Raw genomic sequence first — 26,798 nt, 5'->3', positions numbered from 1 at the left:
TCCCTACTGCTGGGCTCACATGAGTTTTCCATCACACCTGACTCATGTGGTCCTGGGAATGAAATCCAAGGCTTTCTGCATGTGAGACACGCACTTTACAACCGAGCTCCAGCCTCTGCCCTGAGATAAGGTGGTTTTTGTTTTTTAAAGATTTATTTATTTTATGTGTGTGAGTACACGGTAGCTGTCTTCAGACACACCAGAAGAAGGCATCAGATCTCATTACAGATGGTTGTCAGCCACCCTGTGGTTACTGGGACTTGAACTCAGGACCTCTGGAAGAGCAGTCAGTGCTCTTAACCACTGAGCCATCGCTCCAGCCCAAGACAAAGTGTTTTAAGGCTCTCATTCACTGGATACCAGGTCCATACACACTGCCATCCTCTGTAGGACATAAGGATTTTTCTGAGTTCCTAGTGTTCAATATCATATATGAAGCCTCTTTCCTTGCTTGTAATGTTAAAATTCATTCTATGTGTGCTCATGGGAGTACCTCAATGTTTGACATATAGTAGGTGTGTATCAAACTTACTGACTACCTAAAAATGACTTTTCTAACCAAGTGCTTTAGCACTGAGCCATAGCCTAAGCAATAGAAATGAATCTTGTGTATGTTTTATACATTGAAAGTCCTATATATGCCTCATACAGTGTATAGAGTGACTATAGCAGGCAGTTTTGCTGTGGAAGAGCTAAGCATTGCACGTGCGGTTTGAACGTGCGGGACTGAGAGGCTTCCCCTTCCCCTAGATGCGGCCGGTCAGCTCCCACACTTCTCCAGTCCTGACCTGGTGAGTAAATACGCCGTGGTGGAGCAGCTGAGCTACGCGTACTACTTACAACACGGACGCCCATCCTTCGCCTTCGGCACCTTTCTGGTCCAGGAGTTAATCAAGAGTAAGACTCCCAAGCAGCTGTAAGTGATGGGAGCCTATTCAAAAAGCGTGTGCCTGTTTCACTGATGGATTTGTTTGTTTGTTTGTTTAAAGATTTATTCACTTATTATATATGAGTACACTGTAGCTATCTTCAGTCACACCAGAAGAGGGCATCGGATCTTTTTACAGATGGTTGTGAGCCACCATGTGGTTGCTGGGAATTGAACTCAGGACCTCTGGAAGAGCAGTCGGTGCTCTTAACCGCTGAGCCATCTCTCCAGCCCGCCTTGCTTTGTTTTAAATGTGTTCTGTGAGAGTTTCACGTGCTGTGTTTAGATCACTCACCCCTTACCTCAGTTCCTCCCCGATCCCTACCTTCCTACTCACCCAGCTTCATATTCATATGCTGTCTGTGTTCCCTCCCTCAGCTGAGTGCACTTAGTGTTGACTGAGCCCCCTCAGCTGAAGGAAATGCAGCAGTCACATGGCATAGCTCCTTCAGCTGGACTCCCCTCCTCCAAGCTTGAGTTTATGCTGGTCTGTGAGTTTGTATGTGTTCCTGCCCTGCTGTATCTGGAAAACCTGTTCTCCTGAAGTCATCCATCACCCGTGGTTCTCAAAAGAGGGCTGTGACATAGATGTCCTAGTTGGGGCCTGAGCGCTCTGAAGTCTCTCACTCTCTGCAGGTTGGTCAGTTATGCATCTCAGTGATAAACTGACGTCGAGTGCCAGGAGGGCTTCTCTGAGGAGGGCTAAGCAATAGACGGGTCTGAGGTTCAGACTTCACGCAGCCCCAGAGGTTACTGAGGCAGGCGGAAACAGAAGATTGTATTGGAATGGTGACTTTGTGGTCTCCATTGTGCCCCTTTTCTTTCTTCTTTCCAGTTTTTGGCTTTGTTGTGTATAGTATTTGCTAATGGAAAGAGCGTGTTCAGAGCACACGGCAGCTGCTCGGTCTCCAGGGGCAGGGCAGAGCGATTCTGCAGGTGTGCACTTGGTATCCACGAGCTGTCTTTACCCCACTGCATACAGAATGGGGAGAAGTGTTTGATGTAATTGGCAGCTAAGTGTGTTTCTGTTATAGCAACACAGAGATGCATCTTAAACTTTGCCTTAGTTGTACAGTCTCATGGTTCAGTCGTTCAGAAAGCTGAAAGCTAGAGACACAAGTCCAGCCTCAAATTCTTCATATTAAAGGATTGGCAATGTCTTGTAGAGCTTTCTAGAAAACTTTGTACATGTATAAAATATACATCTGAGTCTTCTGAACTGTGCTTTCAGATGTCAACATCAGAGCCGTAGAGATGGCTCAGCAGTTAGAGCACTGGCTACTCTTCCAGAGGAACTGGGTTTGACTCCAAGCACCTACATGGCCGCTCACAGTTGTGACTACAGTTCCAGGGGCTCTCATGGCATTTTCTGGTCTCCATGTGACTAAACACATAATGCACAGACATTCATTAAGACAAACACTCATATATATCAAACAAAAATTAAAGGTAGTATTGATCTCAGAAAGATAGTATTGATTTTCTTGGTAGCTTGTGTTCATGCCATACTTGTCTTAGATCACAAGTTCCAGAGCTTTTGAAAGTTCTTCATGTCTTCTGGGTAGAGATAGAGGCAATAGTACTTTGGATTATGAGTAACTGCTTTAAGAGAAGGTAAATTTAGGGCCAGCAATACAGCTCAGTAGGCAGAGGAGCTTGCCACCAAGCCTCACGACCTAAGTTTGATCCCTAGGATCTGCACGGCAGAAGAGGAGAGGTGACTGCAGATGGTCTTCTGATTACCATGCTCACTCCATGGCACACGTTTGCTTCTCCACCCTCCACCTGACTGACCAAATACACTGACCTGGGGCTCCTGGCACCACAGCCATTGCTGTATCTGCCGTCTCTTCACTTGAAACACGGCTGGTTAGATCCTCCTGACATAGCCACAGACAAGACAGCCATCCTCCAGGCAGATTTCCCCGCTGGCTAAGGCGAGTTTTCTAGCTGCACCTCAGCCATTCTGTGGAAACAGCTTTGGAAACCAGGCACCTGTATTAGATACTGATTATGGCCATATCTGCACAAGCATTAATACTGCTGTGTCCGTGAAGTCACAGATGGCAGTGGTGCTGGCCTGCTGGGACCAGGGGCTTGTATTTGCCTTTAGAGCAGTGTTTCTTAAACTGGGTTGCTATCCCTTTGGCAAATCTATCTCTAATATTTACAGTACAATTCATAGCAGTAGCAAAATTACAGTTACAAAGTGGCAACAAAATAATTTACGATTGGGATATTACAACGTGAGGAGCTGTATTAAAGGGTCACAGCATTGGGAAGGCTGAGAACCTCTGCTCTAGAGCACCAGATGCTGACTGGCAAAATCCAGTGTGATCAGTCCAGCTGGATGTTGAGGAACATTTTGTTATCTAAACAATGTGTGATGGCTGGGCAGGGGACCCGGGATAGTGTTGTCTTTCCATGATCCTTTTTGGCAGTGACATCTTTGCGAGGATTCTGCTTCTAAGACTTTTTTCTTCTTCTTCATTCTTGGAAGGCTGCTAACAGCATATCCTTGTGCCTTGTATGGCATCATGGTCCTAATTCCTGTGATTAGAACTTGATTTATCTGGGATATTGATCACAGTGGCCAAATTAGCAAAAAAAAGGACCTTGGCACTCTGGTCTGTCTTTGAGTGTCTGTGTAATGTCAACTGGAAGTGTTACTGTTGGCCTTCCACATCTCCCCAGAGAAAAACTTCCTTTTCTCTCTCTCTCTCTCCCTTCTTTCCTTCCTTCCTTCCTTTCTCTTTTTAATGTATGAGTGTTCTGTCTGCATGTACACCTGCATGTCACAGAGGGCATCAGATCCCTTTAGAGATGGTTGTGGTTGCTGGGAATTGAACTCAGGACCTCTGGAAGAGGAACCAGTGCTCTTAACCAGTGAGCTATCCCACAAGTCCATACCTAACTTGCCTTAAGAAAAATAAAAATTTCTGTAACTGTGGTATTGCCATTCCCAACGTGTAGCGTATTTTATGCTTGTTAAATTTTCCCAATTAAAAAAATTAAAAGGGGCTGGGGATTTAGCTCAGTGGTAGAGCGCTTGCCTAGCAAGCACAGGGCCCTGGGTTCAGTCCCCAGCTCTGGAAAAAAAAAAAAAATGCTGCTTTTGGGGGCTGGGGATTTAGCTCAGTGGTAGAGCACTTGGCTAGGAAGCACAAGGTCCTGGGTTCGGTCCCCAGCTCCGAAAAAAAGAACCAAAAAAAAAAAAAATTAAAGAACTTGTAAATCTAAGAAAACAGGGTTATAGTGCCCCAAAATAAAAGGTTTCATTGGAAACCAAATGAACACAGAAGGAGAGGAGGGGGCAAAAGACCAAATAGAAAGCTCCCTGTTATTAACATAGTTCCAGTCCTTTGTCCCGGTGAGAAGCAGTTCTTAAAACTGTGTGTGTGTGTGTGTGTGTGTGTGTGTGTGATGTATGGTGTATATGGTTTGTGTTGTGCGTATATAATGTATGTGGGTTCTATATGTGGTGTATATGGTGTATCTGTGTACATGGTTTGTGTGCCTGTGTGTGCCTGTGTGTGTGTGTTATACATGATGTGTTTGCCTGTGTGGTATGCTGTATATGGTTTTTGTCTGTGTGATGTCAGTGTGTGTGTATATCAAGTTTCCTAAGGAAGTCAAAGGACAGCTTTTTAAGAACGATTTTATTTTTATGTCTGAGGAATGCATGTGCATGTAGGAATCCTGAGGAGATGTCGGCCACTGAGGCTAGAGTTAGAGGTGATTGAGGGCTGCCTGGTGTGGGCACGAGTCTCCGACAAGGTCAGTGCGCACTGTTGACTGCTGAGCCCACGTCTCTCTAGCCTAGAGGACAATGCTTGTGTGATGTTTCTCCCCACTGTGTGAGTCTGAGAGATCAAACCATGTCGCCGGGCTTGGTCTCTTTACCCACTGAGCCATGTCCCCAGCCAGTGCGAGAAATAGTGCTTATGGCTGATATAATTTTGATTTCTTTATTTTTTAGGATCCAGCAAGTAGGCAAGGAGGCCTATACCTTAGGGCTCTCCTCCTTCCACAACCCTTCGGTAGGGGCCGCCTGTGTCTGCTTCTTAGAATTGCTTGGCCTCAGCAGCCTCAAGCTCAGAGTTGACCTGAAAATGGCAAACGTAGTTCTGGGCTCCAGGCGTAGAAATGAAGACGCGCACCCCAGCTTCATCAGAGAGTCTCTGGGTACAGCTCCTTTGCACTCCGCCACGTGTTTGTCCACAGGAATGAGGGGCAGGCTGGAGTACTGAGGCAGAAATGAAAGTTCCCCTTTTCATGCACAGTTCGTATTATTTATCTCACTTTCTTAGAAGTCACTTTAGTTGGGTTTGAATGACCCTGAGCCTCATTACTTTTAACAAAAATACCCAGGTCTGGCTTTTTCTATTGAACACATACATGCACACCACACACACACATTACATGTCACACATATACATTACATGTAGCCATATACATATTACACATGCACACCACACATACACATACACATTTACACACCACATACACACATTACATGTCACACATACACACTACACGCACCCATATACACATTACACACATACATACCACATACACATCATACACACATACACACCAAATACATACATTACATGTCTCACGTGCATACTTCATGCACCCATATACACATTATACACACACAAAATCTATTACAGTTGGTCATAGTGGTGTGGAGGCAGGATAGTCACTAAGGATGAGAGCAGCATGAGTTACACGGGGATTTTACAGCCCATGCTCCCTCTTGCTGACTTTGATCTCACTGGGCTTTTTCTTCGGTCTTTGGTTATTTAGAGATAGGGTCCCACTGTGTTCTGTCCTGCTTAGGCTGACCTGAGCCTACACAGTCCATCTTGCTCAGCTCGAGCTACAGAGCTATGCAGCTCTGCCCACCTAAGCCTTTCATCTGTGTGTGTTTCCTACAGCTGAGAAGCTGTGTAAGCTTGCTGACGGTGACAGGGCAACCACAGAGGAGCTGCTCGTGCTCTTGGAGGAAGGCGTGTGGGACAGCATTGAGCAGCAGGGCTTTAACAGGTTCGTGAGTCACAACCCCAGCCTTTAGTAAGCCTAACTGTGCCAACCAACCTGTGTTGGGCTGCTCTTCCTTCAAATAGCCTGCTTTTTCATCAGCCCCTCCAGCCCGTGGTCTTACTGAGCCAGCATAGGGCAGACAGAAAGTAGCTACCCATTGGATTCCCTCTGGATTCCTTCCAGATGAGACGGAAGTCTGTTCTGCCTTGTAGGCAAGAGACATGGTGGGTTTTAAGATTTATTTTACTTTATGTGTCTGAGTGTTTTGTCTGAAGGTGTATCTGTGTGCCACAGAAGTGCAGCGTCCTAAGAGGCCAGATTCTTTGGAACTAAAGTTACAAAGGGTTGTGAGCCACGTGGGTGCTCGGGACTGAAAGTGTTCTCTGCAAGAACAGTGAGCTACGCACTCTCCAGCCTGAGGAAGGTGCAGGGGTTTTTGTTTTGGTTTGGTGTTCAAGACAGGGTCTCCCTGTGTAGTCGTGGCTGTCCTGGAACTCGCTCTGTTAGACCAGGCTGGCCTCAAACTCAGACCCACCTGCCGCTGCCTCCTGAGTGCTGGGATTAAAGGCGTGAGCCACCATGTCTGGCTAGTTGTTTTTAAGTAGTGTAATAAATATCATATATGTTTAAACACTGTGTTTATGGTTTTTACACTTTTTGTATCACAGCCTCACTCGGTGATCCTTCCTACTCTTGTTGAAAGGGTTTTGTTTGTTTGTTTTGTTTTGGGATTTTGTTGTTGTTGCTGCTGTATTGGTTTTTTAAGACAGGGTTTCTCTGGGTAGCCCTGGCTGCCCTTGGAACTCATTGTATAGTAGACCAGGCTGGCCTCCAACTCACAAAGACCTACTTGTCTCTGCTTGAGTGCTGGGATTGAAGGCTACCACTGGGCAGGCTTGCTTCTTTTTTTTTTTTTTTTTTAAAGAGGGTATGCTCTGGTTAATTTATTTAATTTTTGCTGATCTCCAAATTTTAAAACTAGATCTATATTATAGGTGTATGTGTGCATGCACATGCATTGTGTGTGTATATATGTGTGTGTACAGGTGCACACATATGTGTCCCGGTGCCCATGGAAGCCAAAGATGCTGATTCCCTGGAATTAGAATTGCAGGGTGTTGTAAGCTGCTAAAGTGGGTGCTGGGAACCAAATCTGGTTGCATGCAGGAGCAGTAAACTCTCTCACCCCGAGTCATCTCTCTGCTCCCGCTAAAGCTAGACATTAGTTACTTATTTCAATTGTTTGAGGCAGGGACTCACTATGTAGCCCTGCCTGGCCTGGAACTCCCTCTATAGACCAGGCTGGCCTTGAACTTCTAGATATCCCCTGCCTCTGCCTGTCTGCCTTACAGCTATATTTTAATGATTTTTCCTTCTGCTTTCCATTCCTAATTTTAATTATAGGTTGTCCAGCGAATCCAGCAGCCAGTGGTCATTAGTGTTACAGTTCTGCATGCTCCATGATATGAAACTGAGCGTGTCCTACCTTAGAGAATGTGCCAAAGCAAATGATTGGCTGCAGTTTCTGGTTCACAGCCAACTCCATAACTACCACCCAGAAGAGGTAAACCACACTTCCAGGACTGCGTTCTCCATGATTGTCTGCTCGAGACCCACATTTGCTGAGTCTTTAGCCTAGTGTCAGGCAAGTGGGTAATCATTGGAATAGATGTGGACAACTTTCCAGGATTCTAGGCTGAACATGGACATTCACTCAAATTCCCTTAAAAACAACCAACTAAGGTCTGTAATTTCAGTCTGTGGAGACTGAGGAGGCGGGATTGCAAGTTCTAGGCCACCCTGGGCCAGATAGCTGGATGTTATAACAAACAAGTCGGAAAAGGTTGTAAAAACTCACTCTGTGAAAAGAAGCATTGAGTGTGTTCTAATCGTCATTCCAGGTGGAAACCCTGCTTCAGTATTTCAGTCCTGTCCTTCAGAGTCACTTGAAGCTGGCTTCTGAGAAACTGTCATCAGGGTCCATCTCTCAGGACGACAACTGCCTCCAGGAACTCCAGAAAAACAAAGAAACAAGTGATTTCTTTGAAATTCTCCACCGGTGCTCGGATGAGTCAGCCTCCTGGTGCTGGCTCCTGGCTGAAGCAGTGAGACATCGGGTTCCCATCCTCAGTGTCCTGGCCTCGTGTATGCAGGTGAGGGGCATGAGACGCCTAAGGAGCCAGAAGCAGCAGGACAGGCGGAGGAGCGGGCACTGCACAGGGCGCTTGTGCCCCCCCCCCCGCTTGATGGCCCAGTCAGGACGATGGCAGGCTGGAGACTCACCCAGGCCGTAAGCTGAGACCCTGTCTCGGATGGCTGAGTAGTTAGGAGCATCCACTGCTCTCACAGGACCTGAGTTGGGTTCCCCGCACCCATATTTGGTGGCTCACAGCCACTTTTAACTCAAGTTTCAGTGGCTTCTGGGCTTCATGAGCACCAGCACTCACATGCACACGCCCACCCCGACACTCAGACACGTAACTAGAAATCAAGTGAGTCTTTAAAATGCCAGTCTTTAAAATGCCAAAAAAGAACAAACAAGGACAAGTAAGATGGCTACAGGCACAGCCCTTTGCCACCAAACCTGACCACCTCAGTTTGATTCCTGGGACTCACATGATGGAAGGAAGTAACTGACCTCCACACATGCCCCATGACGTGTGTGGGCACGCACACACACGAGTAAGTAAATCAGCCGGGGCTGGAGAGTAGTTAAGAGTGCTTATCACTCTTATGGAAAACCAGAGGTCAGTGCTCGGAAGCGCTTGTTATTCTGGCTCTAGGGGATCCATGATTGTCTCCAGGCCTCCATGAGCATCAAACACATGGGCTCATACACAGAGTTAAAGCAGAGAGCAAGAAGAAAAGGAAGAGGGGAAAGGAAGCAAGCAGCAGGCTGGGAGAGGCCTGTCGTAGCTACTGGGGACAATTGTGAAGTTCCTACACTTGCGTCCAAGGTCACTGAAAATGTCTATGCTTCCAGACCTCAGGCTGTCTGTCCACTAAGGTGTCTCCTGACGCCAGTGAAGCCTGTGGTGGGGACTTGGTCCCTGGCTGGCCCTTGGGAGGGTGCTCTCATGGGCAGGCATCCTCCTCTTCCTTAGCATCTTGTTGGGGAAGGGATTCTCACAAGCTAATTCCAGCTAGTGTGGCCTTGGACCGCCACATTCTTCAGGGCAGTTCGTGCAAGTCCCTTGCTTGTTCATCAGGTTGTGTCCTATTTGGAAGCTTTCTGGACAGAGTGACCTCTTCTAAGCAGGGGGTGCCTATCTGTGCCTTTTGTGCATCTGTGTAATCTGTAGTTCCTTCATTTTGAAACTCTTATCCAATGGTAGGGTGCCAGTGCTGTCCCCTGTCTCTGTGTTTGGATTGTCACCTCTGTGGAGGACAAGGTTGCAGCTGAAGCAATGGAACACATTCAGATCTCTGTAGAGGACCATCATTGGAGCCTCGAGGACCTGTCCATTATCTGGAGAACTGTATTGACAAGACGGGAGATCCACACTCTCATCCGAGGCTTCCGGCTTTTCATTAAGGTATTTTACACACACACATATATGCATTCACGCTCACGAGCTCGCACACACACTTCAGACATTCCAGAACGTGTCAACATAGCATTCCTTATTATCAGACCTGGATTTTTTTTAAGTCAACAAGAGATGCTAATGGTAATAGAACAGTGTGTGTGTGTGTGTGTGTGTGTGTGTGTGTGTGTGTAGTTTAATATTTGGTATCAAGCTCAAGCCCCTTTGCGATATACTGCATTTATTTAGCACAGTACTTTATATGAATTGCTTTATTAAGTTCTCACAACAGTTTGTGTGTGTGTGTTATGAAGTGGCATTACCCTATTCTACTGACTAATAAGTAGTAACTAAAGCTCACATAACTCAAACCACACAGATTCAAGTGCTTTATTAGTATGTAGGCACGCTTACAGATTATAGTCATCATTTCTATTCCAAAAATCTTCTTTTCTGGCCTAACAGCCCCACCAGAAACCATCTAGTTGATAGCACAGAGACCAGTAAGAGGGCAGCTTACTGGTGCTTTTTTTGCCTCCAGGAACGTTTGTTGGGGCCACAGCGCCGCCTAGTGGAAGGTTTGTAGAGTAACAAGAAATGGATTTGTTAATTTTTTTCCCCAAAAGGAAATAACACATGAAACTTAATTTGATTCTGCCGTTATTAATAGAATTTATGTTCTGGATTTTCTGATTTTACCATTCTTCAAAGGATTCCCCACTTCTGTTGATTATGGAAATGTATGAACTGTGTGTGTTCTTCAAGAACTACGGAAAAGCCAAAGTTAAGCTTGTGGAGTTCCAGAAAAGCCTTGAAATGGTAGGCTGGAGTTGGAGCGCCCTCCTCTCCCATCTGATGGTGGTTGGCACGCCTTTTGCTGGTGGGTGGCGTGGGGAAGCAGCACACAATGGCTGTGCCACATGGCTGACAGTGAGTCGCTGTGTCATTTCAGAGAAGCCAGGCGGGTGGCATTGTGACTTGTAGTTGCTGCAAACAACAGTGTCAGGTCATGTGCTACTGTTATGTGTCCTGGGGGTATAGCCAAACTTAGCAGGGCCAATACCAATGGTCCCTGCTGTGGACGCCAAGGAGAGAGGGGCACTCCATGGACACATTTTGTCACATGTGTGATGGCTCTTGACAGTGAAGAAGAAGGGTGTCTTCACTAAGACACCTCTCTATTTACCGTGAGAAGACACTTTTGTTGTTGTTTTGAACCATTAAGATGGCTCAGCAGGCTTGCCTCAAAAGCTTGACAACCTGAGTTCCACCCCCAGAACGCAGGTGGAAAGTAGAGGGAGGGACCAGCACCCTAAAGCTGTCACGTGACCCACACCACATATCTCTCACAGAGTAAATAAAGTAGGAATATTTTTAGTATTTTTAAAAAGAAAGAAAAGGTCTACTCAGTGAGAGTTTGAGAGACATTGTGTTGCTCTGTACCACAAGCTGACCTGGAACTTGGAATTCTCATCTTACTCAGCAGAGACAATAAAGTCTTTCTAAGAAATCTTCAGACTATGAATTTAAATCTTCTGGGCTCAAATATCAGCCCAGACCCCTTCTGGGAAGCTGCCAAGTGAAATATGATTGGTTGGTTTCACAGTAGCACACAGGGGAGTGAATTTGATAGGAGGAGGGATTTAATCCCAGAGCCGGTGTTCCCAGTGCTTGGCACATGGCCCCCTGTACCAGCGCCTCCTCAGCGCCTTCTGCCATTCTGTCAGAGGCTCAGATGCTGCTTTTGTGATAGGCCCATGAGAGGACTATGAAGCCTTAAGAAAGTTTTGACTTTCTTGGTCCCAGATTTGGGGTTCTGCTTTTCATTCCTGCAAACTGTTCTCTCTGAGCCTTTGTTGTTGTTTTCCCTAGCTTGACACAGTGGCTACGCGGGTCCTTCCTGTCATACCTGCCACGTGGATGAGGGAGCAGGCGTGCTTCCTTTTGAAACTTATGCCACAGCAGTGCGAGACGCAGTATGAGCTGCAGAAAGTCCTCCAACTGTTTGTCGGGATGGAGCAGCTCTTCTCCGATGGTAAGAGGCTGTGAGGCTGCTGCCAAGTTGTTAGCTCTTCATGTCTTGGACTTATTTTTGGAGAACAGTCAGAATATCAGAATGCACGGATAGAGAGCAGAACCCTGACATCCATAAACTGACCGTGAAGAGGTCATCTGTAATGGTAGCAGCTACTGTGTTGCAAGCAGTCTTTTCTTTTTCTTTTATTCAAATGCTATCCCCTTTCCCAATTTCCCCTCTAGAAATCGCCATCACACACCCACAACCCCTGCCCTCACGAGGGTGCTCCCCCACCCACTCCCTCCGTCCTCTCTGCCCCGGCATCCCCTACACTGGGGCATCGAGCCTTCCCAGGACCAAGGGCCTCTCCTCCCACTGATGTCTGACAAGGCCCATTCTCTGCTACATATGCAGATGGAGCCATGGGTCTGTCCATGTGCACTCTTTGGTTCGTGGTTTAGTTCCTGGGAGCTCTGTGGGGTCTGATTGGTTGATGTTGTTCTTCCTATAGGGTTGCAAAGTCCCTCAGTTACCTCAGTCCATTCTCTAACTCCTCCATTGGGGAACCCTGTTCTCAAGTCAATGGTTGGACGTGAGCCTCTGCCTCTGTATTTGTCAGGCTCTTGCAGAGCCTCTCAGGAGACAGCTCTATCAGGCTCCTGTCAGCAAGCACTTCTTAGCATCTGCAGTAGTGACTGGGTTTGGTGACTGCATGTGGGATGGATCCCCAGATGGGGCAGGCTCTGGATGGCCTGTCCTTCAGCCTCTGCTCCACACTTTGTCTCCATATTTCCTCCTGTGAGTATCTTGTTTCCCCTTCTAAGTACTCAAGCTTCCACACTTTTGTCTTTCTTCTTCTTGAGTCATGTGGTCTGTGAGTTGTATCTTGCATATTCCGAGCTTTTGAGCTAATATTCACTTATCAGTGAATGCATACCATGTGTGTTCTTTTGTGATTGGGTTACCTCACTCAGGATATTTTCTAGTTCTATCCATTTACCTGAGAATTTCATGAAGTTACTGTTTTTAGTAGTTGAGTAGTCCTTCTAAGAAGTTGACATGTGGTCACACAGGCACACGCATGCACGCACCCACTTGTGAGCCTCTGTACACGTCAGTATCATCCCGTCTGGCAGGTAACTCTAATATGTCCTTATTGATCATGGCCACAAACCCTGTTTCAGAAATAATAATTAACTGTGAACATTTTAGAAACAGTTTGTCTGCCTGTCTTTCCGTGGGCTCCCCAGACACTGGCACTCTCTGACTGTTGGCAGTTATATCAAACTGATGCCGTCCTCCTCTGTCGTACTTGTTCAGGACTTGGAAGTTGTCGCCCCATCCAGTTCTGCTGTTCTGCTTACCACAGTTAAATGTCACAGTGAACCTCACAGACGCTCAGCTGAAGGGCTCAGATCTGCACAGAGCACTGACAGAGTGCAGCGTAGGCTCCACATTTTATGACTGAAAGTAAAAAGGGTGTTTCTAAGAAGCAGCATTATGGGATGGCACTGGCTGTGGCAGTGTGCTGGTTAGTGTGCCGTCTGGGAAGAAGGAGTCTCAGAGCAATTGCCTGCATCAAATCGGCCTGTGGTCGTGGCTGTGAGGATGTCTTGGCTGTTGATTGATGTGGGAGGTCCAGCCCACTGTGGGCAGACGGCCCTGGGCTAAGAGAGCCAGGAGAGGACTCCGAGGCCAAGGAGAAAGCAAGGAAGCAGTATCCTCCAGCTTTCCGCCTCAGTTCCTGCCCCATCTCCTTCAGGGCTGGAAGGTTACCTGGGGGTGTAGGCCAAAATAACCCTTTTTCTCCCAGCTTGCTCTGGATCGCACAGAAAAACAAACTGTAACTTAAATGCTACAAGCACAGATATGCCTTTTTAAGGTAGGTGTTTTACTTCTGTAATTCTTGTTACCTGAGAGGCTTAGGCAGCAAGCTCTAAGGCCAGTGTAGGCTCCATAGCAATACTGTGCCTCAAAAAAGAAATGCAAACCAAAAAACCCCCACTCATGTTGGCCTGTGATGCTATGTGGCTGTTGTGTGCTGTGTCCAATCTCTGAACTACCTAAATCAGAGTGCCATTCTGCTAGTAACACAGAAAAGCCTACATGGGATGTTTCTCATGCTCTTCCCTTGTAACTAGACATGCATGGGCCTCACATAATACTAATTAGAAGGAGGAGCAAAACCAGCCACACAAAGGATTGGCGGAGAATCCTTGCTGTGTTTGTCTGTTTTGCAGTGCTAAGCATCAAAGAGATACCAGGGAAAGTATAGCTGGGTCTCCCTGTGTTCAGTAAATATCAGATGGAACTAACTTTGAGTGGAGTGTGCGGCAGCCACGCCTGAGGACTGGCCTGCGTGCACGTCTCTATCCAGATGATCTTGTACTGAGTGAGAGAATGACCAAACAAACTTGATGGACGGAAGAACAAATGAGAGAAGCAAAACATGCGTGGTGCGCACGTGCGTGCACGTGCACGCACACACACACACACACACACACACACACACACACACACACACACACAGGAAGAGAGAGAGAGAGAGAGAGCGCCTGAGTCATTGTCTCCAAGGTTAGCAGATTGCTATGATATTGAAGAGCTCCATTCTGAGACACTTAACAGCAGGGTAGCTCACACCTATAATCCCAGTGCCCAGAAGGCTGAGGCAGGAAGATTGTCACGAGATGCAGGCCCGTCTGGACTACACAGTAAGATCCTGTCTAATAAAAGCCACATGTGTATAGTAGAGGTGAATTTCATGTGCTAATCTTACCTCTACAAGTTCTTAGAGCAGGGTGAGCAAGTTCAGCCCAACTTTGACTAAAGTATATACACACACTCACTCACACACATATGCATACCTACACACACATACCACATACTACATATTCACATATATATATATACTGAACATGCTAAATGCCATAATATATTCATATATATACACAGGTACATTTATATACATACATACGTGTCCAAATGGCATTTAGCATTTTGAGTATGTAAGGAACTTCCCTTTCGGCTTCTGTGGTCAGTCAAAATGGATTTGTTTTTACAGGATACACGGCATGCACTCATAATCTTAGCACTTGGAAGGTAGAGACAGAAGAGTCAGGAGTTCAGGGCTTCCCTTAGCTATGATGAGTTCAAGACCAGCCTGGCCTCTGAGCTACCCTGTCTTAAAAAAAGGAAGGAAGGAAAAGAAAGGCCCAGGTTTCTCTTTTAGGCACACTGGTGTCCCCTGCCACTCTGTCACACCACAGCACTGCTGTGTAACTGCACCCTCTCTCCTGCACAGGGCCAGACGTGCAGAAGCTGTATCAGCTCAGCCAAGTACTGAAGGACACACCTATCACCATCAGCCCTGCGGTCATTTCCAGCTACAGCACTGAGAGTTTGCAGCGTGAGTGTAGATCTATTTTGGAGAAGCTAAAGGCAGATGGACAGTTTGCTGTGGCCAGGAGAGTGGCAGAATTAGCATCCCTGCCTGTGGACGGCTTGGTGATTGAACAGGTATGTTTTTTAAGTTACTCAGACTCCTAACAGAACCAATGGGATGCAGTCCACAGGCAGTGGGCCCTTTCCACACACTGCTTCAGAGTATGCTTTTGATATGTTGACGAGCATATATTTTGACATAAGCATAGTCGGTAGAACAGTGGTTCTCAGCCTGTGGGTCGTGCCCCATTGGAGGTCGCATACCTGATATTTACATTACAGTTCATAACAGTAGCAAAGTTATAGTTATGAAGTAGCAGGAAAATAATTTGTGGTTGGGGGACAGTTGCCGTAACAGGAGGAACTGTAGTAAAGGGCCCCAGCATTTGAGAGCCACTGCTGTAGAGTAGGCCCCAGCTGTTTGCTTTTGAATGGGGTAACTGTAAGGTGGCTCTCTGACTCTCAGGTGTACTGAGAGTCGTTTTCATACCAGCTTTCATGTAGTTGCATCCAGCACCCTCTGCAGCCCAGGTTCGTCTGCACTGTAATTACATCTGCCTACAGCCGGCTTGTGTTTAGGCAGCATTAACGTCTGTGATGATGCTTCTGACCCAGGCAAGGCTGAAGTCTGCTCTGTTCGATTTCAGTTAACGCAGGAAATGCAAATGCTAACACACACCCAGCAGTGGTCCCTGAAACAAGCAAGACTTGACTTCTGGAAAAAATGCCATGAAAATTTTAAGAAAAACTCTGTTTCAAACAGAGCAGCCTCTTCCTTCTTCTCCAGCCGAGCCCCGGAGGCGAGTGAGCACCCCGCTGAGCAGGGCAGCCCTGAGGAGCGCCGTCTGCTGCTCACTCTGGCGGGCCACTGGCTTGCCCAGGAAGAGCCAGTTCCCGTGGAGGAACTGGAGGAGCTGGAGAAACAGATTTGGCTCTGCCGCATCGCCCAGCACGCATGTGGAGGGGCTGAAGAGGAGTCCAAGCCCAGCCTCTCTCAACACAAGTTGGCCGCTGCTGAACTTTCTTCCGATAGCTCAGCCAGTGAGTTCTCCTTCTCCAAGCTTGCTGCTTTGAACACATCCAAATACTTAGACCTTAATGGTCTTCCATCCAAGGAGATGTGTGAGAACAGACTGGAACACAGAGAGCAGGAGTCACTGAACACTTTGATTGGGCAGCTGCTGGACGGTGGCTGTGTGCATGAGGCGAGCAGAGTGTGCCGGTATTTCCGTGTCTATAGTCAGGATCTAGTACTGCTGCTGCACTGCAGAGCCTTGGCCTCCGCAGAGGCCAGCATGGAAGATCTGCACTTAGAGATCCGTGCCCTCCTCTCAAATGCCACACTACCTGAGGACCTGGAGAGCCCTGGCGTCCCTCTTCGGAAAGTCCATAGCAGTAAGTAAAGGAGAGGCCACACTGTCCTCTTTGCCACATAGTGCTGGTGATGGCTCCAAGACAGAGGCCCCTTGGGATGTCACACTTACACTGCATTAACGAGACAGTGCCTCTCCTCAGGTAGCCCGTACGCAGCCAACAAAGTAACACCTGCTTCTGGACTAGCTTAGAGGTGAGGGAGAGGAGTCCATCTCATCTGGCTGGTACAAGCTAGCACTAGTTTGAGGCCAGCCAAAAGCTACATAATCAAACTACCTCACAACAAAAACAAAACTATAAACACCCAGTCAATGCGAGCCCTATCTTTAATCTCACCCTTAGGAGGCAGAGGCAGGTGGATTTCTGTGAATTGAAGGCCAGTTTGATCTACATAGCAAGCTCCAGCACAGCCAGGTCTAGGAAGAAAAGGAAAAGTTGATCTAAAACGCATGCACCTTGCAGGGAACCAGCTTGGTTCCCAGCATCTGTCCAATCAGGTAGTTCACAACCCCCTTACCTGTGGCTCCAAGGGACCCAGCAGCTGCTTCTCTGCCTGCGCACACACATACTCGTGCACACCCCACCCAGAGTTAAAGTCGAACCTGTGGAAAGGCTTATAGTCAGATATGCCAGCACACAAGGGCTTCTGTGCTCAGTGTATCATCTGACCTCCTCGAGCTGGGTCCTCTACATCGACAATAGAGAGCTCTTGCCTCTGCTTTCTCATGCTGACTGGGCTAAAGCTGCGCTGCTACTGGGCTTGGGAGGAGTGCACTCGGCCTTTCCCTCCATCCGAGAGTCCCCATGGGAAGACGCTCACTTTGCTCTTAATTTAGGGACCTATTTTGATCATCACAGTGCAGTTTGACATTGTGTGTGTTTCGGCACCTGTTGGTTTTATCATGTCATGTCCTTCTTTAAACTATTAACGTGATTAGACATGTTTAATAATTCTTTAAAAACATTGACCCAATTTTGCATTTCCAGGGTAAACTCTTCTTGACACTATCCTTTTTGATTAATATAGCTGTAATTGATTTAGCTCTTTTGTTTATATTTATGTTCTTAAGGAATATCTTAATAATTTATTGATTTTTTTTTTTGAAACAGGGTTTCTCTGTGTATCCTTGGTTGCTCTAGAACTCACTCTGTAGACCAGGTTGACCTTGAACTCAAAGATCCCACTGCCTCTGCCTCCCTGATAGCATTAAAGACATGCGCCACCACACCCAGCTGTAATTTAATTCTTAAAAAGTAGTTTTGGGGGTTGGGGATTTGGCTCAGTGGTAGAGCGCTTGCCCAGCTCCGAAAAAAAGAATAGAAAAAAAAAAAGTAGTTTTTGTCTGTTTTTCCCTTTTAAAAATTGGGATAATACTGGTATCATGAATTGGAAATTATACTGTCTTTTATTTCTGGAAAACATCTTTCTCACGTACACACACACCCCAATCCCTTCCAAGATCTCATGTAGCCTGGGCTGACCTTTAACTCTCTGTGTACTTGATGATGGTGGAGCCCTGGTCCTCCTGCTCTCAAGTGCTTGGATTGACTGAGGCATGAGCCATCATGGCTGGCTTAATGTTATTAACTCGAATTCTTAGTAGAATTTACCAATATAGCCATCTGAATCTGGATGCTTATTTTAGAATATTTAAAATTATGAATTCCTTTTTTCCCCAACTATAAAGGTTATCTTTTGGATGAGTTTGGTAGTTTGGTAGAGGAAACCTTTTATTTTCTGCTTTTCACTGTATATATATATATATCTGTGCACCACACATGTGCCTGGTGCCCCAGAGGATGCCAGAAGAGAGTATTGGATCCAGTGGAAATAGATTAGACAGATGTGAATCACCGTGTGGATTCCGGGACTTAAACTGGGGTCTTGGAAGAGCAGCCAATGTTCTTAACTGCTGAGCCATTTCTTCGAGCCTTCACCTTTTTTTTTTAATTGGATATTTTTTTATTTACATTTCAAATGTTATTCCCTTTCTCGGTTTCCCAGACATAAGCCCCCTATCCCATCTTCCTCCCCTTCTTCTATAAGGGTGTTCCCCTCCCCATACATCCTCCCTTCTGTGTCCCCCCCCCAACATTCCCCTATACTGGCGATTAAACCTTGGCAGGACCAAGGGCTTCTCCTTCCATTGGTACCCAACAAGGCCATCCTCTGCTACATATGCAGCTGGAGCCATGGGTCAGTGCATGTATAGTCTTTGGGTAGTGGTTTAATCCCTGGGAGCTCTGGTTGGTTGGCATTGTTCTTATGGGGTTGTAAGTCCCTTCAGCTCTTTCAATCCTTTCTCTAACTCCTCCAATGGAGGTCCCATTTTCAGTTCAGTGGTTTGCTGCTAGCATTTGCTTCTGTATTTGATATGCTCTGGCTGTGTCTCTCAGGAGACAGCTATATCCGGTCCCTTTCAGCATGCACTTTTTAGCTTCATCAATCTTATCTAGTCTTGGTGGCTGTATATATAGGGTACACATGTGGGGCAGGCTCTGAATAGCCGTTCCTTCAGTCTCTGCTCCAAACTTTTGTCTCCATATCCCCTCCTATGAATATTTTTGTTCCCTCTTTTAAGAAGTGACACACCCACACTTTGGTCATCCTCCTTCTTGAGCTCCATGTGGTCTGTGGATTGTATCTTGGGTAGTTCGAGCTTTTGGGCTAATATCCACTTATCAATGAGTGCATACTATGTGTGTTTTTCTGCTTTGCATCCTTTTTGACAAGAGGATCTATGTAGCTCTGCCTGTCCTGGAACTCACTAGGTAGACCACATGTATATCTGTGTGCCATGTATATCCAGTGTCCTCATTGGCCAAAAGATAGTGTTGAGGCCCTGGAATAGGAGTTAGGGTCAGTTCTGAGCTGCCAGCTGCCATGGGGGTTATTAGAAATTAAACCTCTCTACAGAAAGCAATATGGATTTACCTCCTCCCAACCTGACCCACTCTCGATGCTATATAGCCTCTACCATCACTGCCAAGAGATGGCTCGGATGCCAGGGCAGGGGAGAGTGGGCACAGAAGGGCACTTCCTAACTTCAAACTGGCACTAGTTTGCTTGAATGGTCTTGTGTACACACACACTTGACGGATCTCTCCTCCACCTCAGTTCTAGGTTTCTAGATTCTTAGCTAGGGAGATACCAGTTCTGGTCATCTTCAGTTTGCTTGTGGTTCTACTTCTCAGGTTCCTCATGCAGCCACTGCATGGCTAGGTTTCATACGGCAGGAGCTGAGTGGCAGAACAGAGTGGAGTGAGCTAGTCCATCTTACTAGAACTGTGCTCATAGGGAGGACGGATGGGAACAATGTGATCTGAGCTGTGTATTTCCTTTCCTTTCTTCACCACCATCTAATTTGGTTTTGTTCTTTGTGTTTTGAGACATAGCCCTTGTCGGCCCCCAACTAGAGGACTTGATCTTCCTACTTCTAAGTGCTGGGATTCCAAGAGTGCCCTCCCATACCCTGCTTTGCTTTTAAAGTCTATGGTTTTACACTTAAGCTGTTTTTTTCTGTTTATTTGTATCCTAGACTGGTCTGGAATTCACTGTATGACTGGCAGTGCTTTTGAATTTACAGAGTGCTGGGGTTACAGGCTTATGCCACCACGCCTCCCTATGTGAAGCTGGGACTAGAGCTCAGGGCTTCATGCATACCAAGCAAGCACTCAGCTGTGTGAACTAAATCTGCTCAGCGTGACAAATGAGAGTACACTCACACAGAATGTGAAAAGTAAACTCAATGCCGTCTTCTCAAAACTCCCAGAATGCTTTCTTTTGCTTGCCTGGTGTATGGTATATGTTATTTTCTGCATGCCCAGCAAGCACATACATGTTTCCCATCAGCATGCACCAATAGGCTCTCTAATGGGGAAAGATTATTCTGAGTAGATGTACCATAGTTTAACAGTGCTTTATTGATAGTAAAATCCTGTGTTGCACAAATAGGTCTGGGATGGTGGCTCACAAGTACTTGAGAAGCTGAAGCAGGAAAATCATGTTGAACTTTAAGCCAGCCTGGGCTACAAAATGAGTTCCAGGCCCACTAGGGCTAAGAATGAGATGCTCAGAGACAAAAAGAGAAGAACAAAGTGTTACACATTCTACTTTTTTCCTGGTAGACCTTTTACCAAGAAGTAAAGAAACATTTCTCTCATTTCAGACTAAGGCTTTACTTGGGATTTTTACAGTGCTGGTGCTGAACCTAAGGCCTTTTAGAAATGCTAGGCAAACACTCTGCACTGAGCCGACACATCTTGGTACTAATCTCTATGGCATGCAGAAAGCTTCAAGCCTGAGATGATGGGTTTCCTTAAGGGTGGTGATGAAAGTTTTAAGTGGGGCTCTGTCAGAAGTGGCCTTAGGACCAGATGCATCATGGGAATTCAGTAAAGGGAGCTTTTCAAAGTGATGAAGTCATGGGGAGAGGCCACCCTAGAGCTCCCTTCAGACATGTGTTTGCTTTCAGCTTCGAGTTTGGACAGTCTGTCATTTGCGATGGTACCACCTACTGATGAAGTGGCCAGGAATCTCCAAACTCTCATAAGCAGGTGCCTCCATGGGAAGGATTACTGTCGGCAGGTCCTCTGTCTGTATGAACTTGCCAAGGTATATGCCAGAGGGGATCCCCAAAGAAGTACTGTCTGAGGGAGGAGGGACGTTGGGGGAAAATGCCACTCCAGTGCAGTCTGCCCAGAAAGGTAGGGCAAGATAGTGAACTTCTATGGGTTCCTGGCTCTTCTCTATAATGGATTGAACATGACTTCCTTCTAGACTTCATGCCTACAATTTTACTTTATAACTTGAGTGAACATTACACATAACGTGATGCACACAAAGACAAGGCAGCAGGTGTGGTTGGATTAGTCCTTCAATCCCAGCACTTGGGACACTGAGACAGGAGTTTGCGGCCAGCCTGGGCTGTGTAGCGAGACCTTGTCTCCTCTTTCATCATCTTACTCCAAAAATATCCACAGCAGACAGGCTTTGTGTGTGGCCCTATGCTGACTGAGAAACAGAAAGTGCAAGAATGTGAGGGAAACAGGGCTGAGCAGTGCGTCTCAAAGACGACTGTGGTGTCTGGAAGCATAGCTTCGGCTTCAGCTCCAGGATAAGCATTTCATTCTATTCCTCTCCTCTGTATAATCGAAAAGATCAGTGTTCCACAAGTGACTAACCTGACTTGGTGAAAAACAGGACTAGAAGGCACTTCTGAGGTACTGGGATTGCTAAAATCAGGCAGTAGTGGCCTGTCCATACATTTCCCACTTTTTGCTTCTAAATATGACTCTGCTCCTGTTTTCTTCCTCTTAGGAGTTGGGCTGTTCCTATGGAGATGTTGCCACCAGGGACAGTGAAGCCATGCTCCGAGCAATCTTGGCTTCTCAGCGGCCTGACCGATGCAGACAAGCCCAGGTCTTCATCAACACCCAGGGCCTTGAACCAGATACTGTGGCTGAACTCGTGGCTGAAGAGGTGACACGAGAGCTACTGACCCCATCAGAGGGAACAGGTGCCCAGCTCTTCAGACCTCACCAACCTCAGACAGCATTCTTAGTCCTCACTGTGAAAGATTTGAATGTCACAGTCATACACTACCTGCATGGTTGCCCTTTCAAGACTGCATATTATTAAAAAATCCTTTACAATCAATATTGTTCTAGATTGATCATAGTTATAACAGTTCTGTTCTTCCTCTGAAATAATGCCCCTGTCCCATAAAGCCAGCTAGAAAGAGTATAGGATTGCCTCCTGCTGCCAGGCCTGGGCAGAGTGGGCCTTCTGCAGTTCTCTCATGGTAGACTCAGTGCCTGTCTCCACATCTTTCCGTGCAGGAGAAAAGCAGCCTTTCAACCTAGCAGAGGAAAGCCAGACACTTCTTCAGCTAACTGCTTTGTGTCAAGACCGTACATTGGTAGGCATGAAGTTGTTGGACAAGATTCCATCTGTCCCCCATGGGGAGCTGTCATGCAGTAAGTCCTTATAATTAAAACTCTTGTACTGTTGTAGTAACTTCAGACTGCTTCCAGTTTTTGCTGTTTGTTTACGATGAGCGCTCTCTGGCGGGCCCCTCACCTCCCTGCCGAGCAGGTCAACGGTAGGTACAAGTCCGTCTTACTCATGTCCTACCACAGCTACAGAGCTCCTGATCCTGGCCCATCACTGCTTTACCTTTGCGTGTCACATGGAGGGCATCATCAGAGTCCTACAGGCTGCCCGGATGCTTACAGATAATCACTTGGCTCCCAATGAGGAGTATGGATTGGTGGTGAGTAGTCCCCTTAAACCTACCATCATCCTGAGGCAGCTTTGAAAAGAAACAGACAAGGCCCCCCAGCTGATAGGGTCTCTGGATCCCTTATCTACTGGATTACTGGCCAGGGAGCCCAGCCCTCTCTTCCTGGTTGATTTGTTAAAAATCAGTGTCTCAAAAGAGCAAAAAGCAAGATGTTCCTGTCATTTACCTTCTTGGTACAAGGGGACGTCAACTTTCTAGGGAAAGAACCCTTTCTCCCCTTAACAAGGTTCAGGCATGACCTGTAAATGAAGGGCTCAAGCTCCTATGCCTCCCCAAATGCTGACCCCAGTAAGTAAAATGTAGCCCACTGCAATGAGGAATGATGAGTGGGCAGCACCCAGAAAGGCATCGTAGCAGTAGGCAGGAAGCCCGTTGAAAACAACAGAGAAAGAGTGACAGCCAATAACATCCCAAAGCATCATTCCAAATCATCCAGGGAAGCCCCAGTTGGGTGAGTGGGAAGGGATGAAGCATGGCAGCCTGCCACTAACATGTCCCTCTGGGATATTTAGTGAAGGTAGTGGTTTAACGTCAACACCTCAAATGCTCTTTTCCTCAGGTACGCCTCCTCACTGGCATCGGACGGTACAATGAGATGACGTACATATTCGACTTGCTGCATCAAAAGCATTATTTTGAAGTTCTGATGAGGAAGAAGCTAGATCCAGTAGGTGTTCAGTAGTGAGCTCCAGGTCTGCAGTCTCACCTGCTTTAAGGATAAATCTGTGTGGGCTCTAGGATCTTCAGGGAGATCAGTCGCTTCCCCTGGGTGCATATTATCACCAGTGACTTAAGTTAGAGTTCAGACTAAGTCATGATGATATTTATGCTAAAAAATGAGGAAAATATTTGTCCTTCTTCACCTCAGCCTTTTACCCCTAATCTGTTTAAAAAATGCCTCTTCTGAGAAGGACATACCTCCTTGAGAGACATGCTGAAAGTAGGAAGGTAGGGAAGTTCTAGGAGTTAAGGAGGAAAAGGAATAGGATTAAAATATATTATATGGGGCTGGAGAGATGGCGCAGCGGTTAAGAGCACTGACCGCTCTTCCAGAGGTCCTGAGTTCAATTCCCAGCAACCACATGGTGGCTCACAACCATCTGTAGTGGGATCCGATGCCCTCTTCTGGTGTGTCCGAAGACAGCTACAGTGTACTCATACACTAAATTTAAAAAAAAAAAAAAAATATATATATATATATATATATATATATATATATATATATGAGAAAAAACTTTAGCGCCGCCCCCCCCTCCAACACACACACACCTCAAGGTAGGAAGCAAATGCTGGTGACTAGGAAGCAGCCTTGGCCACAGGCCTGGCTTCAGGCTCTGGAGCTCTCTATTCCCAGTCTGTGCTGTGACCTGAGGCGTATCACTCAGTCTTTGTTTCTAAAGCATGGGTGGGAGGGGCATGAGTTATTGTCTTTGTTCATTTCTCCTGTCAAAAAGTAATTTTAAAAAATCTGTTAGGCCTTTTAGGATAATCCTGCTGATAGCACAGGCAAGACCTGGCAGAAGGCCAATCTTAAGGATCCCTCAAATTTTAATTGTTTTGAGGCACTTTCACAACTAAAATTATTTTAATGGCTTTTTCCTGATTATAAAAGTAATACATACTCCATATAAGACACTTAGAAATCAATACAGAAGTCCTCAGTGTTCACCATCCAGAGATAGCCATATTACCTTTCTTTGCACATGTACCCCAAAATAAATCCACCTTTTAGCAAAATTGCATGTTTTGAAAATAAGAGAAAATTGAGGTTCTCCTTTTATACAATGTCTACTGTGGCTATTTCCCAAGTCAAGGTAATCCTGTGTGGCATGTGTTTAGCCCTGGGTTCAGTTGGGGGGAGGGGGAGGGAGGGACATAGTTAATGGCTACAAGATGTTCTTTGCCTTTATTTGGGGCATCCGGGTTACTTTAATTAATACTATTAAGTCTGTTACATTCAGCTTCTCTAGGACAGAGTCCTAGCAAACAGACTTGTAGGTGGATGTGTGCTCTTAAGAGGCTCGCCTTGTTGGTCAGGTAACTGTTTATGTTCCCAACAACAAGGACACACCTGTTCCTGTTTCCATGACAGCTTAAGATTTTGTTGTCATTTTCACTTTATTCATTTACCTTTTGTTGGGTATTTTAAGCAGTTTATAAAACCAATGGACTCAGTTAATCCTCCCCTGTGGTCCCTGGTTGAGAACATGGATATGCCTTTTCTCCTGGGCAGACCGGCACCCTGAAAACAGCCCTACTAGACTACATCAAACGCTGCCGCCCTGGAGACAGTGAAAAGCACAATATGATTGCCCTGTGCTTCAGCATGTGTCGGGAGATAGGAGAGAATCATGAGGCCGCAGCCTGCATCCAACTGAAGCTGATCGAATCTCAGCCCTGGGGTAAGGTCTTAGGAGTAAGAGTGGCAAAAATGGCAGTTCATAGAAGCATTTGGACCCTAGGACTGAAAATGCTAAGGAGTCATCCATCAAACCCTAGTTACGTTCTATAAGGGCATACATTTCTCACCAGCCTTCACCTAAGTGTAACACACCTGCTTGTGAATACACCTCGAATGTTTGTTCCATCTAGCCTGCCATCACTGAGTGGGCCGGAGTCACTAAGCTTTGTAGCACCTGTCCTTTATTCTACAGAGGAAAGCCTCAAGGATGGAGCCCAACTAAAACAGCTCCTGCTTAAAGCCCTGACTTTGATGCTGGACGCAGCAGAGAGTTACGCAAAGGTAACCAGTGTTATTCTGGTCTGGCCTCCAGCCTTAGCACTGGCAGTACTAGGAATTACTTTGGCTTGGGCTTTTTCAAGTAAGAAGGAATGTGTAATGAATCAAGCAAAGGTCAGAGAACAGAAGGGGGAGTAACAATAAAGTTCTCCCTTCTTGTCTTTCCTCCACCCATCCCTCAGGACTCCTGTGTGCGGCAGGCCCTGCATTGTAACCGGCTCACCAAGTTGATAACACTACAGATTCACTTTCTCAACAGTGGCCAGAACACAATGCTCATCAACTTGGGCCATCAGAAGCTAATGGACTGTATCATGACCCTACCTCGGTTCTACCAGGTAAAAACACTCTGGCCAGTACTGCCAGCATCATCCTGTGGTGTTTCACTCTTAGCCTCAGGGGTTGAGTGACTGACATTTCAGGGATAGGGAGAGAACCAGGGCACTATTTCTCCCAATTTAGCTATTAGTAACACGAAGAGGCAATGTGCGATGGATGTGCATGTGTTTTTAGTGATTCAGATCAAACTGAGCCCTTCACAAATGCCAGGCAAGTGCTCCACCATTGAAGGCATTCCTAGCACTATTTGATGTACATCTCTAGCACATGACTTGGGCAAAGGTTGGAGAATCTTGATGTTTGACAGTTATGGGTCAAACATTCTTTGCTTATCATCCATGGCTGTGTCATGGAATTGTACATGCAGGTTCACACTGAGAATCAAGTCTTCCTAGAGATAGGTTCTAGCCCTTTAAAATAATAAAGGGACTGGCCAGGCATAGTGGCACACTTCTTTAGTCCCAGTACTATGGAGGCAGAGGCAGGCAGAGCTCTGTGAGAGTTCAAAGCCAGTCTGGTCCATAACCTAAGTTCTAGCTAGACAAGCAAACCCCATCTCGAAAAAAATAAAAGGTACTAATGTCTCAGCATCAGCTTTTCCCTGCTCCTCACATCTCAGCAGGTCAGGAAGACTAAAATCAAGTTACTGCAGGAGTTTTATGGGAGGGAAATGCCAATCAACATGACTTTAAACAACTTGAGGCAGAGTCTTTAGCACTGTGGCCATAATTCACTGTGTGCAGGACTGTCTCCTAGACTTTGCCTTCAGTCTTCCACAGCACGGGCTCTAATGGCACCTCTCATCCTTTAAAGGCTTCTATTGTAGCTGAGGCCTATGACTTTGTTCCTGATTGGGCTGAAGTACTCTACCAACAAGTGATTCTTAAAGGAGACTTTAGTTACTTGGAAGAATTTAAGCAGCAGAAGTTACTAAAACCCAATATATTTGAAGACATTTCCAAAAAGTAAGTATTTAAAGTTGACTGTAATCCCAGCACTTGCCTCAGAAGTCCTAGTGTGTCCCAGGACAGTCAGGGCTACATAAAGAGATGTTTTTTTGTTTCTTTTTTAAAAAGGA

General features: G+C 46.3%; 1 protein-coding gene across 1 annotated transcript in view; it reads left to right on the top strand.

Moving 5' to 3' along the window:
• The window catches only part of Spg11 (SPG11 vesicle trafficking associated, spatacsin), a 66,104-nt gene that overhangs the window by 36,260 nt on the left and 3,046 nt on the right, over positions 1 to 26,798 (top strand). Inside the window, exons 21-39 of the mRNA XM_032904086.1 lie at positions 751 to 916; positions 4,908 to 5,113; positions 5,872 to 5,980; positions 7,382 to 7,541; positions 7,879 to 8,130; positions 9,313 to 9,513; positions 10,216 to 10,323; positions 11,377 to 11,539; positions 14,823 to 15,037; positions 15,610 to 16,357; positions 20,812 to 20,951; positions 21,657 to 21,855; positions 22,178 to 22,315; positions 22,478 to 22,611; positions 23,201 to 23,308; positions 24,875 to 25,043; positions 25,296 to 25,384; positions 25,564 to 25,719; positions 26,534 to 26,685. Coding sequence (XP_032759977.1) covers positions 751 to 916; positions 4,908 to 5,113; positions 5,872 to 5,980; positions 7,382 to 7,541; positions 7,879 to 8,130; positions 9,313 to 9,513; positions 10,216 to 10,323; positions 11,377 to 11,539; positions 14,823 to 15,037; positions 15,610 to 16,357; positions 20,812 to 20,951; positions 21,657 to 21,855; positions 22,178 to 22,315; positions 22,478 to 22,611; positions 23,201 to 23,308; positions 24,875 to 25,043; positions 25,296 to 25,384; positions 25,564 to 25,719; positions 26,534 to 26,685 — 3,613 coding nt within the window. The remainder of the gene's footprint in view (positions 1 to 750; positions 917 to 4,907; positions 5,114 to 5,871; positions 5,981 to 7,381; positions 7,542 to 7,878; positions 8,131 to 9,312; positions 9,514 to 10,215; positions 10,324 to 11,376; positions 11,540 to 14,822; positions 15,038 to 15,609; positions 16,358 to 20,811; positions 20,952 to 21,656; positions 21,856 to 22,177; positions 22,316 to 22,477; positions 22,612 to 23,200; positions 23,309 to 24,874; positions 25,044 to 25,295; positions 25,385 to 25,563; positions 25,720 to 26,533; positions 26,686 to 26,798) is intronic.

This window comes from Rattus rattus, chromosome 5 (assembly GCF_011064425.1).
Source record: "Rattus rattus isolate New Zealand chromosome 5, Rrattus_CSIRO_v1, whole genome shotgun sequence".
NCBI lineage: Eukaryota > Metazoa > Chordata > Mammalia > Rodentia > Muridae > Rattus > Rattus rattus.
The sequence above is the reverse complement of the archived record's forward strand: the minus strand, read 5'-3'. Positions and strand labels throughout refer to the sequence as shown.